The 19604-nt window shown below is 42.0% G+C and overlaps 1 protein-coding gene across 1 annotated transcript in view; it reads left to right on the top strand.

Annotated features, from left to right (window-relative positions):
* bmp2k (BMP2 inducible kinase) overlaps window positions 1–19604 on the top strand; it is a 43062-nt gene that overhangs the window by 1284 nt on the left and 22174 nt on the right. Inside the window, exons 2-4 of the mRNA XM_076104233.1 lie at window positions 17014–17132; window positions 18665–18770; window positions 19243–19385. Of these exons, the coding sequence (XP_075960348.1) occupies window positions 17014–17132; window positions 18665–18770; window positions 19243–19385 (368 nt within the window). The remainder of the gene's footprint in view (window positions 1–17013; window positions 17133–18664; window positions 18771–19242; window positions 19386–19604) is intronic.

Raw genomic sequence — 19604 nt, 5'->3', positions numbered from 1 at the left:
CTCTCACATTAAGCCGCGTTGGTATTCGCTCTGGGACACACCCGTCGTCTTCTGTTTTTGGAGAGAATAACTCTCACAGGCACACAGCAGTGGAGCAAACTCCTCCAGCTTTGTTCCTTTTATGGGCTGGTAATTGATTTGCCCTCCACAGTAAAACCTCAACCCCCCCCCCCCCCCCCCCCCTCTTTAAGATCTGCTTATTTCCCAAGAAAGTACATCAGAATCAGCTTTATTGGTCATGTAATACACACATGTACATGGAATTTGACTCCGGTTTTCACATGGCTCTCAACGTACATACATAGAATATACAAATAAACAAGACAAATATAAAAACAAGGACATTAAAGACAAAGTAGAACAGAGAAACTAAGCTTTAACATTTAACTACTATGTACAATATAAATATATATTGAAGAACATAAAGAACAATGGATTTGGGATATTAGTGCAGAATGGAGGTGCAGTTTGTCTGATTGAAATGGGTCGGTCTCCTCTTCCAGGCTTTGGTATTTAAAGTGGGGCACCAGGGATTTTGGTCCATAGCTGGAATTTTAAACTTACAACTTTTCCGCCACACAGCTGTAGGTTACATCCTGCTTCAGCTGCTCCACTAGGGAGGGGAGGGGAGGGGGGGTGGGGTGGGTGTAACAAGGGTCCAAGCCTCCTGTGTCAACATACACCATGTAAAGATCCAGCCATTTAAAAAGAAACACTGTTCAACATGTTCATTCAAGTTCTTCTGCAGTTTGCTTTTGTCCCCATGATTATTTTCTTTGAGGAAATATGAAAAGTTGAAGTCTCTGTACAAAGACCAGTGTCTCCGTAGGCAGGCTGAGACACACTGTAGTTATTCTGTTAACATGAACCTAATCTGATTAGATTGCATTCCAGCAGTGGTAAACACATGAAGGATGTCTGATGCAATGGCTGCGTTCTAACGCAGTGCAGCTCCCGAGGATGTCGACAGGCCTTCTTGGAAACGATAGACGTTTCCTTCATGGTTTGATAAAAGCTTGCGTTCAAATATGTTGAAATGAGATTCTCCTCCATGTACAGTCACACGGGCACAGAATGAGGAAGTGTGTGTGTGTGTGTGTGAAAACGAAACGGCTGGTTTCTTTCACAAATGGTTTAGTGCTTAGCACAGCGTGTTAATTAGAAACATCCTTTTGATTTAGAGAATAACCCAGCTCAGCCAATTAGACCACTAATTGGCCATGAGGGTCTTCCCTTTAACAGGAAGGAGTTAGTCATATTCTCAGGCTCTTTATTACAGAATATGCGGATGCTAATTAGACATTACTGGAAAAGAGTAGTCAAATCTCACTCGTCATAATATTTGCAAATATGCTTTAGACTGTAATGGGGTCTAAATGTTAAAAGATCCCTCTGCAGTACTGGGTTCTTATGGGAAGGACTGATGGTACTTTATTTTTTTTACATTAATTAATTACTCATTGTGTCTACTGTTTGAGGATTTATGAAGTCACGGTCAGCCAAAATGATGTAAACTTGGAAGAGTTCAGGTGGGTGAAAGAAACTCCTCGCAAGCATAAAGAAAGTGCAGGTTTACTCCCACTTTACTATAATTGGAAAATCAAATCAAACAGAATTAAGGGGCCTCATTAAACGTATTTCTAATTGTTACTCGGGCCTTAATCATTCTTTGTAAGTCACTGTGAATAAAGAGCGACAACTAAATGTTTCAGACATTTACTGTTGTTGTCTCAAGTAACGGAGCGATGTAAACATGCTGTTGAGTCAAACTGTGAACCTCGGCTCACTTTGCCCCAAAAAACGACACACACCCCTTCCTGCAAGCAGTCATGAGTCTTGTGTCATCATATAATCATGTGAGGTGGTTGTGACTGGTTTTGCCACCAGGAGCACAAGGTTACATTGTGACTGTTGCTCATCATTCTGTTCCAAGGTAAACCACAACTGTGTATTTCATTTAAACTTAACTGCTGCGTTTAGAAATACACTGAATGTTAATAAATAAAGTAGGATATTGCTCCCCATTTATTAAAGTGGAGTAAAAGTGCTCGGTGTAAAAAAATCTGCTCGAGCAAATAGCTGTTTGGAGACTTATTGGGACTGAAACGTAATGCAAGTCAGAAACGGAACGTGATGTTTACAGCAGCAGTGGACAGAAACGGTAGCATTCAGACTATCTTCCAGGTTTCAACGTTGGACAAGTGGGTCAGAAATCTTCTCACCAGAAGTCCATTTAGTTTATTAGCTGTTATCAAATAACAGCAGCCATGCCAGTGAGATGCCGTTGACTCTTATCACCGTCCAGCGACGTTTCTCTGGAAATTTGACGTGTCTTTAAAAAAACAAAACGCTCCCGTTTTATCCGCCTTGCTGTCAAACTTGTGGCGAATTGCACAAAACATAGAACAGGACTATTGAAATACTTGCAAGTGCCAGATCAGTACTGCACATGTGCAACTCTCAACAGAGGTGAGAAGGGAGCGAGACTACCTCCGAGAAAGAAAAAATATTTTTTTTACCTCTTACCATATTTACGAGCCCGAAGTAGCATTTTACTTTCCCCAGGCAATCCATATCGTGTAAGAATGAGAATTTACTAAATAACGTGCATTAAGTTGAATCATTAGTCTTTTCTTCAGTGATTCAGTTGAGATTTACCCATTTTATTTCATATGCTGACCGCATTTGCACTCTAGTCTACTGTATGTGGTTTTTCAATAAAAATGTGCAAACAAAAATACTCCAGGAAACTCATAAAGCTACTCTTTTTTTACAGTAACCGTAGCAAATCCATTAACCGCTTCCAGCGCTGCGCTTGCATTCATGAAGTAAATACACACTTGAATGAGCCGCTTGAGGACGCTTTCATATACGTGTAGCACTCTACGGTGTCATGAGTGCAGAAGGAGTGGAGTACTTTACTTTACGGTGGTCACATGTGCTGCTCATTCAGCAATATAGGACTGCTGCAACGTTTTTACTGAGGTTTTCTTGGGGGTTTGTGGCTTGAGCCACTTGGCAGAGGTAACCAGCCATCCTTTTGCCGGGTCCTGTTCTATTTAAAGACCTACTATACCGGGAAAGTGGTCAATGTGTCGAGGTTCATTTTGGGATTTACCATTGTGGCCCAGAGACCACCAGGCATGTTTCAAGAGGTTGTCTTTAACGCTGTTCATGCATGTTCCAGTTGTCTTGAACCGTAGTTGGAAGCCAAAACTAAATCTGAATTAACTGCAGAAGTCTGCCATGAAGTGAAACTGGGCTGGCAGCAGTTCCTCTTTGTGAAAAAGTTTTGCGTGACAAAATCAGACAAGGCAAAGCCACTGCAGTGATGTTCATCTGGATCCATTTCTTCCTGTGTTCTTAATCGTATCTGATACCAGATAAAGCAGATTGTGTCAGTTTCCTGTCTATATTTTCATAAAAAGGACACCACAGAGGTTCATCTAGTGTGCACAGGTTTGATCAGGCTGCTGCTGGTGGAAGTATGTGGCACTCGGTCACTTATTAGACTGATTCCTCTTGGGCTCATCTTCCATTTCCTTATTCAACTGTTATCCAGTAGCTGTGCCTGTTTAATAAACAACACGAGATTCCCTTAAAGCCAAACGCACAACTAGTTTTCTGGAGAAGAAACAGCATGTTGATCTTAATGATCATATTCCAAATGAGACTTTTGTCGAGCTCAGAGGTCCTCTTGATGCCTTGTGGTTAGCGATTTGTTTTTCTTCCAGTGACATATCTGCAGAGCTGGACAGTTCCTCCATCGAGTAGGAACAGAGTCATTTCCCTCTGTTCCCCTTTAGCCTCTGTGGTTTCTCCAGAGCTCTGTCTCCAAGAGGAACAGAAATGACATGAAGCAACAGGATGCATCTGTGAGCATGTCGCCCACTAACTCTTATCGTTTTAGGGTTCCTCTTCGAGGCCTTGAAGTTAAGGAAACGTGTGGAAATTAGTTTGATAAGTTATGGGTTTGGAAAGTTGCGCAAATTTCCTGGAAAAGTTTGGTGACATCATAATAGACACGACCAAACTGTTGCTCTGAAGGATGATTTTGATAAATATATAGGGATATTTACAGCATACCAGAGACCTATTTTATTATTTTCTTCTGTCATAAGTCTGGAAAAGAATACTGCCTTAGAGCCCTGCTCACATACACACGGTTGCCAGTTTAATAGGTACACCTTGCTATAACTGATGCGGTCTGATCCAACAGTCCTGCAATAAATCTTCATGGAGGTTTTAATATGTCGTTGTTGAAACTGTTGTATGTAGTTTGCAGTGCTGTTCAAATTATTCGCTCGCTCACAACATGAGATATGAATCCCCCTCTTCCTTCTGTGAGCTCTCTCACAGCCCAACAGCTAACTAGCTAGCTAGCCCTACCACATCTACCGGCATCAAAACAGGAAGTCAGTGGTAAAGCCCGGGTCTTGCTTGATTGGATTGGCTGCCTCGGCCAAGTGTGACTTTGATAAGTGGTGCGACTCTGCGCCGAAAATTTGAGAATATTGTAACTTTTATGCCTGAAAACGCTAGAAAAACAACAATTTTAGCGAGTCTTCTGGGTGTGGCAGTTTAAACAAAAGCTGAACATTATAACCATCATGAAGAGAGGATTTATTGCAGGACTGTCATATTAAACTACATAATTGCGTCGGTTAAAGGCGTCTTTCTTTATTCCGGGTGAAACAGAATTTTTTTATTTTTGTAATGAATACACTATTGATTTTATTTGCGACGCTTGAAGCTACTGTTTAAGAACACAGACAAACCGAATGCTCTGCACCTGCAGTCGGAATATATTTAATCACGTTATTTGCCAAACAGCCGCTGAGCATTAAAACATAACTGCCTGCGGAACATGTCTTGTTGTGAGCCTAACTTGCGTAATAGCCCTTATGTCGCTGCTATTTATTCACCAGACCACGACCACGTTGCATGACTGCTGTACCTGCACCTCACTGTAGGTACAAACCAAACCACTCATGTTTAGCATGTGTTGGCAAATTCTTGTTAAAATGTCGGGTGCCATATCGTCTAATCGACAGGAAGACTTTTGGTGAAGTGGTTTCACTTCCTAAGCAGTTTTTGCAAGCATGTTAACAGCAAGGTTATAATTCATCGCTGCTCTTCTAAGCATGAGAGATCTGCAGACTTTGTGCTTCATTGTGACTCACTTGTGTCTATTCATGCATCGCTTTAACCCTCGTCTCATAGTTTATCTTTCAGCTGACTGGTCCTCTGGGGTCACACGCCTGTCACGAAACCTAAAAAACTTTTTCTCTGAACACGCTGACTTCACATTGCCGTCAGCAGAATCAGAATGTTTTTTTTTTTTTTTAAATAATGGCGCTCTGTTAATCGCTGGCTGAAGAGATGAGGCCAGTGTGAGGCCACAGATCACGTCAACAGGAGAAAAACAAACAGCGTTTCCAATGCAAACAGCTGCTGAGTTAACTGGACATTTTTCACCTTGTCCTTTGACACTTGTGATCTGGACAAATGCCACATACATTCACCAAACACTTGCAAGTGCGGGTTACTTGAAACAAGTGTGTTTGATAAGCTCTTTCCTGGGAATTTCTTCAGAGAATAAATACATGAAAGCCAAAGCGAAACGTTAAGTAAATATACTGTAGATATCTGCAGGCTTTTTCGGTTTGACTGAGTTTAGATAAAATGAAAAGCAGTCAGCTGAGGGTTGTGGTTGAAATCTGCATCATAGTATTAATAACAATGTTTTTTCACAGATTGAACACCATATTTCCTCATTTGGTGTTTTTACAATGATGTCTAAGGTCACTATTTAACTGTCTGACCTGGTTCAGACTGAAAACAACATTGCGTTAAAGCAAAGTAGATCCGCACTGAAGTATCGCAAAGGCTATTTAATTGATTACCAGGAAAGTTTAGTACAGACATTCATGGTCCCCAGAGGATACATCCTATCGACTTTGTTGACCCCCCCCCCCCCCCCCTGATTTTTCCTCTTGTGTCCCCTTTTGTTTGTTTTGTTAAGCAGGCTAACATACCAGACTAGGGTTATGGACATGCTAAACAGTATACCTGCTTAGCATCAGCATGCTAGCATTGTTATTTTGAGCATGTTGAGCCTTTGCATTTAGCTCAAAGCACGTACAACCTTACAGAGCTGCTAGCATGGCTGTAGAGTCTCAGTCTGGTTTAATGATACTGAAAAGTCGGTAAATGAAACCATGAATGACTATTTGATTATCTCTCAACCCCCGAGTTGGGAAAGTCTTTTGCAAAAAACAAAAATCTTTTGATTTGCAAACAATCACATACTCGAATAACCTGGCAATTTGATTAAAAACAAGTGCAGGTGTAATTGCTTTCCTAGTCACTTGCCATCAATCACTGCAGTGCAGGTCAGAGCCTTCCTTTTCCTAATGTTTTTTTTGAATGACCTATTTGATCCTCCCTCTCTAGGAGGGGGGGGGGGGGGGCTGCATCCCATCTTTAGTATTAGCATACTGTACTGGTGATGAATAGGCGCATTGTGCCCCATGTGCTGTCTTATTCTAGCACCCTAGAAAGAATGCTGGTACGACGCAGCACTCGGTCCCGTGATGGGCATCGCCAGCCTTTTGTGCTTGCTCATTGAGGTCTCTCTCTCTCTCTCTCACTCTCACTCTCACTCTCTCACACACACACACACACAGCTGCAAATGAATTATTTTTTTTCCCAATTCATCGTCACCCGATCCAAAAGGAGGGCGTCGAGCCAAACGTGGGAGTGAACTCAGGTCACATGGAGACCGACAAACAGGACTGAATGCAACATTTCACATCGGTGTACTTTCAGTGGCGGCTTAATGTCTTTGATCGGCGTGCTGTAAATTGTGGATTCATCAGCACTAATTAGGATATTTAAACAGAGGACTGTATTCTTCTAAGTTAACGTAATGTCCAATGTTTTGTTTTCTTGTGGACAGGAAGTTCTTTTCTTCAGCACTTAGCTCTCAATCAGTCGTAGGTTTAAAGGTTTGGATGTCAACGTGGAAGTGAGGATTCCTAGAACCAAAAGATAGATGTCATATGAGAAAGAATGAATTATAAATCTATTTAGCTTAAATATTGGTCAGGCCTTGTATTAATAAGCTATCATGACGTGTATGAAAGTTCCTGCTTTGCTCAGAGTCAAAGTCGGCTTCCCGGAGAGACTTGAGTAGAGGTTGGAAACTGATCATCAGGCTTATGTGACTCCAGCATGACTACATGAGGGGATGAATGATTGCCTCACTTTTTAACGACTGTTGTCACTGTAAACAAGTTGGTGCCGACATGTCACTCCAGTCTGCAGGGGACTAAACAGCATCTGAAAAAACATTTAAGTCTATATATCTTTTTGTTGTTTGTAGTAAAAAATAACTACTGGCGTCATACAAATAATGTAGGGGACAAACTTGTGTTATGGTTGTCGAGCATTGTGTTTTCAGTGTGGATGGCAGAGTCTTTCTTTTGAAAAGGAATGTCTCGAGAACCGATACCTCGAAACCAAGTCGATGCCAAGATTCTGAAAACGTGGAATATTCTGATGGAAATGTTCTCTGATAATTCTGCATTGTGAACAACAAATATGTGTTGAAATCGTCAGGAGGAGGAGCTAGTTAACGTTAGCTGTTAGCAGCTGGTGGGCAGCACAGTCCTGCTTGGCTAAATAACAAAGCTAACAGCTAACGTGCACCGAGTTACATTATGATGCGTGCAAAAATAAATATTGGCCAAAGGTACATTTTTATGTTACGTGTTCAAATATAATCTTGTAAAATTTCGTAGAATATCACTGGTATTGGTATCGACTACGAAATTTCTGTTATGGTGATACCTTGAAGCTGATCGTGAGCTTGTTGGGTCTTATACGCACGAATACAAAATCATTTCAAATGTTATGTACTATAATGCAAGATTTATTGATGCTGATTTACAGTTTGTGGTAAAACACATTTCTCTCTGGGTGTAACGTCAAATCAGAACAACACAAAGAGGTAGTTCATGTTTTGTTTGCGTCTAGATTTCAGTGTATACATGATGCACGCTCATAAAGTATCCAGCGAGGTGTGAACATAGTCATTATCAGGCTGGCTTCATCCCTGTCAGGTAACAAGCCACACCTGGTGTGCATCCCACAGAGCAGATGCGACTTGTCAAAGTTTAAATCTGCTGCTGCAACGTTACCTACAGCCTAAAATTATACTGGCTGTTTGAAGTGTGAATCATTTATAAGGATAAAAAAAAGCTCTACCTGTAGACTTTCCTTCCACCTTTTGTTTGCAGGTTTCACATATTGTCATGTCTATATTTTAATACAAAGTGGTAAAGCTGAAAAATGTATAATTTTTATGTCAAAATCGTGATATACTGAAACTGCTCTATGTTGACTTGAGAAACTCGTACAACCCGCAAAGTGTCCCAAGCAGACTAATCAGTTTTTGGTGATGTTTGCGCAGCTTCTTTGTTTAATCTAAAATTCATGTAAACTTCGGGCCCTTTGCACACTCCTCTACTCACCTACGCAGCCACTACAGACCAGTTGTTTAGTCTGAACTGTCAACATCGGTGCAAAATTTGAAGCATTTCCTAGTCTGACCTACACAGACACCACTGTGTGACTGCAGTCTCTCTATTGACAAAATGTTGGTGTTTTTCATAGCCATATGGCAGCAGCCTAAATTATGCCCCAACAGTTTTCATGTTACTGTGATGAGATAAGCGGGATGAGAACGGGAGATGTTATGGTCCATGGTCTGTGTCTTTTCCACTGTTTTCCCCACTACATTTCCAAAGATGCACTTGTACCTTTTTGACCATTGGACTGTTTGATTACACTTTTATGTGGTCTAAAGTAATGAATATAAACCTCCATACATTAATCAACATGAACATGTGTCAGAAAATACATTGCCTCTTATAAAGAGACCTCAAAGGTGTTAAACGTGGACTCACAACTGACCCTGTTGTCATGTTTTCACCGTCTTGTATCCTTTTCATCCAGCAGCATCTCTGTCTCTCTCCCGATTTCATCCTAAAGCCTCCGAAGCACAGCCACTTGTGTCTGTTGGTTCAGTTGTAAACACTGTTGAGGTAAGATGTATGAGAGCTGACTGCCAGAAGCTTTCAGCTCAGGATAAAAACAAAAACCGCTGCACCTCCTCATATTACCTTTTATGGACTTGCTCTTCAGAAAGACTTCTTCACACACTTACAGCCGTCTTTTGAAGTGCTTCGCATCGTTCACCTGAGGTTGAAATGAGATTGATTTCAGCCAAGGCCCCCCTGTGCTTAACACATCGGCCAAAGTGGAAGAATGAAAGGTGAATAAGGGGGAGCTGGAGTTCAGGTTGACAGTTTTTTGTTTGCAGTTCTCACTTGCCAGGCAAGGAGTTACTGTGCACACCAGAATTGAGGTGCGTTTGTGTGTTATGGGGTGACGGGAGTTTGATTTATGGCGGTTAAAATATAGATAACAGGGCATTACTCAAAGTTCTTCTTTTAGCTTTTATTTATTTAAAAACCCGTCACTATAACCGGTGCTTTGCTGTTTGGAAGGAGCCAAAAGAACAATCAATGTGTTTCTTCAGAAGACAGGATTGTTTGTAGCTTTGATCCATGTTTCCTTTTTTGAGACTCTTGAGATCATTGGTCACCAGTGAGGTTCGACTGATGTGTTGAACTGAGACCGACTTTAAAATGCCTTGACAGTAGCGAGATATAAGGCTGTTCAGTCTGTCCTCCCGTCTGTCCAGCCATTTTTTATCTAGATAGTTTATAGCTGCAGCTCTAGTCAGCTTTCTCATGCTTCTTGCGAGGCAGTCACACCCCCAGATGTTAGACCATTTGCCAGATTGGGGTATCCAGCTGTTTTCCCCCCTCTGAAGGCATCTTTCATTCATTTAAGTCCAGTATGCGTGCAACATCCCACTATCTCCTCTGTGTTTTGGCAGAGGTCCACCCTCACCTCTAAAAGTTTAAAAATATCTGACCTTCAACCACCTTGGTTATCTCCTTTCTATGGCCATGCGTATTTGACTTGGCTGGATGGGAACTTCAGCGACGTGTTTGTGGGTTAACTGTGGTAAAGGGATAAGAAACGCATATGAATTAAGTGTAATGCTATCTTTGTTTATGTTTAATACCAAAAACTTGACATGTATAATAAGGAATTTGTCCATTTTAAAAGGATCTTCATCCATCAAACAAACCAAAGCTTTGAAAGGTCCAGAAAAGATGACCCAGTGGTGTGCAGCAAGTAAAAGACTCATAGAGTGCAGAATCTCTCAACTGCTCGCTAAAAGCAAGAGCATGCCTATTTTTAGGCCGACAACCTATGCCACTGATGCTTTTGTGAATGTTACTTGAGTTTAACTTTTGACAGACGGTCGTCAGCCTGAAGTGGGTTATACGGTTTGCGATGTTTGCAAACAGTTCTGTCTAGATGTTGCCCCACAATTTTTCTTGTGAGATGGTTAAGGTTAGGCATGGATAGGTATGGTCCTGGAATAGTTGAGGTTAGGAATTGACCTCAAATGGTAAAGGTTTGGCATTGATGGAATAGTTGAGGGTTAGACATCGACCTCAACGGTTGAAATTTGGCATCGACCTCAACGGTTGAAATTTGGCATCGACCTCAACGGTTGAAATTTGGCATCGACCTCGAACGGTTGAGGCTGGGCATGGGCCTCGAACGGTTGAAATTTGGCATCGACCTCGAACGGTCGAGGCTGGGCATGGGCCTCGAACGGTCGAGGCTGGGCATTGACCTTTGACTTTCACAGTCACCAAATGACATGTTTGGTCACTACATTAACCAGCCAAAGAACAAAAGTTTTCCCACATTAGTGAGTATAATACCAAATCTCAAAGGATTTGCTAAAGCGCTGGGGATCATAAAGTCATTTTTGGTAATTAGTGAGAGCAGCTGGCACCGCATGGCAAACTGGCCAGACCTTGAAGCCAGTTGATGGAAATCCTTTTTCCTACATTTACTGTGGGAAGAATGTCATCTGTTAGTCTGCATGAAGAATGCAGCAATGTAGAAGGATGGTATTTATGAACTACTTTTGGTGTTCTCACTTGTTTTGATGCCAACAATCCTGAATGTTTTGAATTGAATGTTGCAAAGGATAAGATGAAAGAAGAGGTGTCAGTCACGACTTTGAAACTTTTGTTTTTATCAAGCTTGCATCGTCATATTACTGTTATCATTTAGCACACATTAAATAGCCAGTAAAAGTAACATACTCACTTAAAAAATGTGCTGATCTTATTCAGGGAATGAGCTTATTCATTTAAGTGGACAAGTAAGAGATCCTTTTTAGAGTTTACCCAGAAGATGGTCCCTTTCCAAGTTAAGTTCTTATGAAATAACACACTCGGGGGATGTTGGGGAAAGAGTCCAAAAGATGATTTGCAGTCAACAACGCTTACTTTTCACCTGATTTCTCATCATTTCAAGAATATCAATGTCGTCATTATCTCAAGAGAAAAGCCAATTCCAGTATTCAGATAACCGCTTTAACTTTGCAAGCTAAAATGAGCTCACACTTTTTGTAATGTTGTGCAACCCACAGGCTACTTTAAGTTGTTTTAAAGCTAGTAACTCTTATCATCGAGCTTTACAACTGAGAACACGTGTAGGGGGGGTGTTGTGGGTTCATGGGGGCCTCCAGGAGGAAATGCCTAAGCCTGCTCTCAAAGAAATGGCATTCTCCTCTCTTAAAATGCTGCTGTTCAGCTAAAGGAGGCACGTTGAATTGAACTACATTCTTAGTTTGTAGCTTATTCACAAGCGTTATTCACAAGTATAGAGCTGTAGTGTTGAAATGTTGCGGTGAATACTCTCTGACTCGACAGTGAGAAAGAGAGAGACTGTCGGTCAGAGAGTGGTCTGCTATCACAGATGACATCATGCTTCAGAGGAAGAACATCTGCGCCTTGTGCTTAAACTAAACGTATATCCTCTCTTATTCGCTTCATGTTACTAAATCCTCTAATTCTCACATGTTGAGACACTTCTCTGCCACTTTTGAACCTTTTCTTCTTGTCTCTATCACATGCTGAGTGTCTGTTTCGCAAATGGCTGTTGAGATCCTCTTTCAATGTGTCATGTGGGCCGGCTGTGACTGTCCTAGTTAGTCAGGCTCTGCAGTGATGTCAGGGTCCCAAGTGCTTGATGCAGGGCCGGGGGAAAATATTCAGTAATTACAGCCCTCGTTCAGGACCAGGGTTAGCCCCCCCCCCCCCCCCCTCTTTCTTCTTGGCCTGATGGATTCGGGGTTTTCCCTCCCAACTGTCACCAACAACGGACCATGTCCTCATGCTGACGTGCCTCCGTCTCCTCCACAGTGCAGCCAGCTAACAGACAAGCAGGAGGGAGGGGGGGGTACAATAACAGTGAGATGTGACTAATGTGGCCCTGAGGACCAGAGTATTAGACATGCCCGTCAGCAATGCTTTAATACACTGAAAGGATTCTGTTACACCTCTGAGAACCTTGCTGAGCTGTATTATCAGTCTGTGTAACCTAAACTTTGAGCGAACCATCTTCTGAACATCCTTTAACCTACGTATCACTCTTAGAATCTCGGTGCCCTAGCGAGTTAGAGTTTTCTGAAGAACATGAGAAAGCAGATGATTCATGAAATATGTAAGAAATGTGCACATTAATTTTTTTCTTCAATGAGCTTCAGCCTCTTGGCTCTTACTGTTGAGATTCAGTGGTATTTTAAGTTAACCTTATTGGATCTGGCTAATAATTAAATAAAAAATTGTGACATGGAAGAATATAAGTGCGGCTCAAAGATGCTGGAATACTTTGCCTCCCAAGACGTGACAAATGTCCCCTTTTCTTTCCTGTTCATCTGGTTCTTTGTCAGTTGAATTAATTTACACATTTGTTTGTGATGTTGATGGTCGAGTTAAACTTTTCACCCCACAGTATATCAACTTAATTTGCTTCACCATTGTCTCTGAAACAGAAGCCTGTGTACAAACGAGTAAACACAGCAGCGCATGTGCAGCGATGTGGCGTGCAGCGTTGCCTGGCTCCTTCTTCTGACTGCAACAACTATATTCAAATATCACTAATGCAAGAAATATTGAACAATTATGATTTGCAATGCGCCAATTTAGCAGTTTGCTGCCCCTATTTTTTTATATCTTAAAAAGTATTTGCCACACAAAGGCCAAGAATTAGTTGCCAATTTCTCAAAATGGGACATTGATGTAGGGCTTGTTGTTATTTCTGTTTGTCATTTGAGCAACAGTTTGGTAGTTAGATGAGAATCCCAGTCTGTTTCTCTGAGTCTTTACTTAAGAAGGTATTCGAACACTTCACAAGTCCATTGTTTGACTCAGCATGTTATTGTTTGCATCTGTGTTGTCACTCTTGGTTAGTTAAAGACGGCTTTGTTTTTGTCATTGGTTGAAACCAGTCTCCTGTACAGTGTGGGACCCTTTGTGTTGTTCAAGGATCCCTTATTTGTCCAGGAAGTTGGTACGCTGGGCACAATAAATCATTCCATCCAGAGCCACTCGGGAAAATAATGCTTAATAGTGTACCGCTTCCGTGACTGGCATAGTCATCGTGGGAGGCAACAAAAGCCCCCAGGGTGGTGATATAGTGAGAGTCTGATCCTGGAGCATATGGCCTCAGTCAGTCCCAGCGCAGGCCAGCAGCCAGACATGAAGCGTTTGGTCTGACCTGGGTTGGAAAAGCCACCTCCCCACCAGAGACGCAACGCCGGCTGCCATGATGGGTGAGGATTGGTTTCTCATGACAGACGGCTAAAAGTTGGAGTCAGGGAATCCCGGGAAAGATTGTCAACAATTCAGTGCGAAGATGTGTAGATTTATATTCAGTAAAGTCTACTGCACACTACATAACATCCATCCATCTTATCGCTTATCCGGTTCAGGGTTGCAGGTCAGGGTTGCGGTTGCAGCTGGCTTAGCAAGGTATTCCAGATGTCCCTCTCCCTAGCAAGGCTTTCCAGCTCTTCTGGGGGAACCTCAGGGTGTTCCCAGTCCAGACAAGAAATATAAACCCTCCTACGTGTCCTGGGTCTAACCCCCGGGGCCTCTTACCAATTGGACTTCTCCTGAAAACCTCTAAAGGGATGCGTCCAAACAAATCTTGACCTTTTATTTTGTGGTAGTGGTACAGTGGCTGATTCATCTTCTAATCAGTACACCTCATGTGACATCACGTCACTTCGCTCCAAATCAACATGTCAACCGTCTATGACAAAATAATGTCTTAACCGAAGGCGAAACAGTGGGAGTGAATTAGGTTGTGTGTATGTTAAGTGTAGCTCTCCAGTTTGTTCTGTTTCTGTGGGAAGGTTAGCTGTTCTTGTGTGTCTTGTCCATGCATGCTTTAACAGCCTGCTCTTTTCAGGCTTTTGGCCCTTTGCCCGAACAAATAGAATTTGCCTTGTAAAATCTGTCATCCGGCCCATGCAACCCCCACATCTTCTTGCCTCAAGTTTGATCTTTACTACGTCTGCATCGTACACCTTTTCTTTTAAGTCAAAGCACTACATTAAGCTTTATATTTGCACAAGATGACTCACGGTTAGCTTTTTCCCTGTACGGCGGGGTCATAAAGCAAACTCTGCTTAACAAATGATCATGTTTCAGCTTGAAGAAAGTCTTCATAAATGAGTGCATCCTGCTGTTTATTTAAAGTAGCTCTTTCACAAGACTTTGTCATACGATTCAGTTTAGTGGCTTCAGTTCATCACTGCCACTCCAACAAGCCTCTGGATGGCTCTGTACTCCACTGCCTCGCTGTAGGAAATCATCTTTTTATTTTTGTTACATTCTAATTCAGTGTTTTTTTTCCTGCACTGCATCAGTTATAGTTCAAGTAACTGTAGTCAAATTCCCTGACAAGTTTCTCTTCCTGTATTTTCTGTTTTTGTGGGTATTCGATGTCATTCCGTGTATGTTACCCATTTCAGCAGCATCAGCATATAAGCTGCTTGTCTCATCAGCAGTTTGTATTTTTCATTGTCTATTTTATTTTCATCATTTGTCTGTATCCCTGACAATGGGACAGTCAGCAGTACAGACATGCTAATGCTTTGGATCAGCCGCATCGGGATCTTAGATGTTTTTGGCGTGACGCAAAACAAATAAATAGATGAAGCAGAATAGTCTTAACCAGTCTCCGGACACATTACATCGTCGCCGTAGTTTTCCGTTGACACTGTCGAATGCTCTGCTTTGCTTTATAATCAGCTGCAGATTGTCTTTTGTCTCATTAGCTGCCGGTTTATCCCTCAGTCCCCTCCTCTAATCTGATGAAGCCTGCTACAGTAACTCTAGCTGTTGTCACTGCACACAAGCAAACACCACCCTTCACTTTGTTTACATTTGCTTTGCCTGACTTTGCTTTGGCCGTCTTTCGTGTTCGCCGTGTTCTGTTTACTGTCCTCATGGGGACAGATGGGTTTAACCTGCATGAATTATTGCTACTTAGGTTTTCTTTTATGTTGCGCTGTCCTCTCAACAACACAACCTCTGAGATCCATTTAAACGTTATGCTGATGATCTTCAATGAGGGCCTTTGTGCTACTTCTGCTCATTCCAAATCCATGCTGTTTGTTTTAGCTGACCTTAGGTAACTTGTTAGGCAACAAGCGTGCCATTGTGGATCCTTTCTTTCTGCTCTTCAGTCTGGGGGAACTTTGATGCCCACCACTCAGTGGCTCAGTGATCCCCTCCTAATGAGCCCGGGTACTGTCCCATCCCAGTGTTATAGAGTCCATTCACCCAGAGAGGCACAGAGGACAGTGACAACAGCTACAGCACCTCAGCTAGACACCTTGATCCTGTCAACAGTCTACTCCTGCACCAGAAACCCCACATCCCACCAAGAAACAGTGCAATTTCAGCTCATCTCATTCTTGGGAAAAGCTTGCTATATTTTCTAAAGCAATAAGCTTCATTTACTCAAGGATTACACCCGGTTGGAGTTTGGCCAACACAAGCTAAATGAGCTTAGCCTCATGAAATGAGACCAGTTAGCAGCTGTTGAAATCAGCTCATGGAGACCTTTTCTAAATCCTGGATTACACCATTTTCTACATTGACTTTTAAGAGACGATCGGAGTGTGTTTGGTGTTTTTTTTTTTTTAAGCACTACTATGTTTTTTTTACTCGTGTATATGTACTAGGGTTGGGTGGAGATGTCACAATACCAGCAATTTTCCACGATTCCAGATACCCAATTTAATAGGTGATGGTAAAAAAGAAACACTTTTGAGTTGGTGTTAAAAAGCTAAACGGGTCAGAATTCCCTCTCTAGTATCTGTTATATTGCTGTGAAAACATCTCCGTCAAACAACTATTTATTCAGGTTTCTTGCAAAAAACTAGATTTTACAATAAGTCTGGAGCCCTGATCCGTACCATAGAAGAAGAACGAGTATAGTCAGAATTTTGTACGATTTGCTTCCAAAGTGTCTGTTCTCGTGACATCTCAAGGGTCGGGAGATATGTTAAGATTTTCAGAATAAAACCATCTTGGTTTGTCTTTCCACTGTTCCAACAATCACCAACTTTGGTTTGTTTGAAATGAACCCTTAAGTCACAGAGTTGGATGTGAAAACATGCTGTTTTTTCCCTAAATAAATAAACTGAAAACAACCGATGTACTCGGCCAATCGCTGATTGACAATATATCGCCTCGTCCAAATCGCCCGGGTAGCACAACAGGAATCGGTGTGAGAAATGAGATGTTTGGGGGGAAAAGGAGTTTGTAATGGAAGATTTATTTACTATGTCTGTGTAAAGGTGGTTTGTGATTTGTCTTGCAATAGTCTATTTTACATATGTGGAAAATCAAATCTCGACTGAGCATTGCTTAATTTATCCTTAATGGTCAATGAGCAGTTTTCCACATAATACCCTGAAAACTAACACCCTATAAAGTACATTACGTATGCTGATGTAATGCTAACTTGTCACATTGTTTTTCCAGGAGGCTTCTCGGTGGTGTTTCTGGCTCGTACGCACAGCGGCGTCCGCTGCGCTCTCAAGAGGATGTACGTCAACAACGTCCCGGACCTGAGTGTCTACAAGAGAGAGATCACTATCATGGTGAGAGCAGCATCACAGTGTTAACTTGTAGTTGTTTTGATGATCTCCACATCAATTTAAGTCCTCCGTTCTGTTGCAATGTCAAACCTAAGCCTTGGTTTTAGCTGCATTTCCTTCCAGTCCTTCCCTGCCTCGAAAATATAATTTCTCTCCCTTTTTGTGCTCTTAATGTGCTCATTATTGGGGAAGTTTCATGAGGGCATTCTCAGTTTTCAGTTATTAAATTTAAGGGCATAATTCGTGTTTGAAATGGGACACGAGCCCTCATAAAGACGTTGCCCTCATGAAGGAAGGTGCATATAAATGGCTTCATTCCACCTTCATAACCCGTCCTGTCTGCCAGCATTTCCAGTCTGGCAACAGAAAAAGCCTTTTTTGCTGTGTGAGATTGTGTTAATAAGCACCGTTCCCATGGGCTAAAACTTATGATTTATTACACAGAGCTGGCACTCGCATGATTTCAGCGAATAATACGGTGTTTTATGTCGTTCAAAGTTAGAAATCATCATTTATTCTGTGCGTCTTGGACAACAGCAGATGTCTCGGCCCTGAACCTTTGACCCCGGTGTGTCGGTGAACAGCTCAACTTTGTGTGTCCGTTCACTTCTTCTCATCAGCTGTGTTACGCTCACCCACTCAGCTGACCTCACACACCGACACAGGTCTGGCCTGTTGGGACGTCGCTCTAGGTGTGTCGGGTCTCTTCGTGCTGGCGTTTAAAACGATCAACAAACACTTCGATGCTTTAATCCGGCCAATGAATCAAGTTGAGAAAGATTAGCGGAGTTAAGAGCTCAGCACGAAGTAACAACATGAAGGAACACAAACGGCACCCTCACCACACCAGGCCGAACTCACTACAGCTGGATGTTTGAACTTTTTGGGATGTGTTCTCCTGCAAATGTGGAAGTGGTTTCCCTATATTTACACTGCTCATAAATGGCAAAACCAGGAGGTAAACAGAAGTCATAGCTTGTTTATGAGGCAGGTATTCTACAAAGCTAGTCATTTCGTCCGTGTTCTTTTTCTTTACCTAAACAAATCGGATTCAAATGTCTGCAACTTTAGCAGTGATTCGGTTAGTCTGTAATTTATCCAGTAGGATTGACTTGTCTGTCTGTTTTATAGTATATTTTACAGTATTTGTAGTACTACCTCTATCGGTGGAACTGGGCTCAGATAGACTTTTTTAATGCAGTGAACATAAGTTGCTGCTTACACCATTTAAAAGAGACATGAAGAAACAGCAGGGCGTTATTCCAGACTTCACTGTTTTAATGCTTCATTGCACATCGAGTAGCAAATATAGCTGCAACACTACACAAGTCCAGACATGAATACTCATCAGCACCTCTTAAAAGTGTGTGTGCACAATCCACATGTATCCTTTGTATCACTTCAATAACTACCTTGTTATTGGTAGTGGCTTTTTAGATTTGTGCAATTTCAGTTCTTGAGATGCACAGCTTCTTCTTCTTCTTCTTCTGGGTCTTTCCGTCCTGATGGGTTCCATGTTTTCGTCCCGTTTGTAGAAGGAGCTGTCGGGCCACAAGAACATCGTCGGCTACCTGGACTCCACGATCAACGCGGTGTCGGACAGCGTGTGGGAGGTCCTGATCCTCATGGAGTACTGTAAAGGTTTGTCAACACACACGTGTTGTGAAACCTTCATATATGATCCATTTATACTTCAGACTCATTGAAGTTTCTCTTTGCAATATCTGACTTGTGATTTTTATTTGGGTTAGTTGGGATTATTCTGGGGAAAATAAACTAAATGAAACTTTAAATTAAAGCAAAACTAAAGGAACTTTTTCCTACAAATCTGAGTTTTGTATGTTTTTGATCCTTGTTGCACACCGTAGTAGTGATGGTGGATATATCTAACATATATTAACTATATTGTTACTGTTTTGTAAATATTGAGTGTTCATCAGGTTAGCTTGTTCTGCTTGGGCTTGTGAATGTCAGCATCCTGCAAACTATCCCAGTTAGAAAGTTTGCGAGCGTCAAAACACCAGAACATGCGGCTGCTACTTTGTTTTTTCCGATCCTGGATTGATGACCCGAGTCCTGAAGCTTCATCCGTCGTCCTCTCTCTCTCCTGCAGCGGGTCAGGTGGTGAAGCAGATGAACCAGCGGTTGAATGTGGGCTTCAGCGAGGCCGAGGTCCTCCACATCTTCTGTGACAGCTGCGAGGCCGTCGCTCGCCTGCATCAGTGCAAGACGCCCGTCATCCACCGAGACCTCAAGGTGACCTTTCCTCTTTCCTCTGAACACCTTCACCTGCTGGTGAGATGCAACTGATGGTTGTTTTTTTGATTCTTTAAAACGTTAGAAACGGATACAAAACCAAAAGATAATCAATATACAGAGATATTAAACACAGAAAAGAACCAGGTCCTTTTAGAAGCTAGAGTCAGAGATGCATTTTTCTTTTTTCAGACCTTTTTAGTAACTTTATTTCTTAAA

Source organism: Anarhichas minor, unplaced genomic scaffold, assembly GCF_050575085.1.
Source record: "Anarhichas minor isolate MPS153535 unplaced genomic scaffold, ASM5057508v1 ptg000030l, whole genome shotgun sequence".
Classification (NCBI taxonomy): domain Eukaryota; kingdom Metazoa; phylum Chordata; class Actinopteri; order Perciformes; family Anarhichadidae; genus Anarhichas; species Anarhichas minor.
This window is presented reverse-complemented; position numbering and strand designations above follow the sequence as displayed.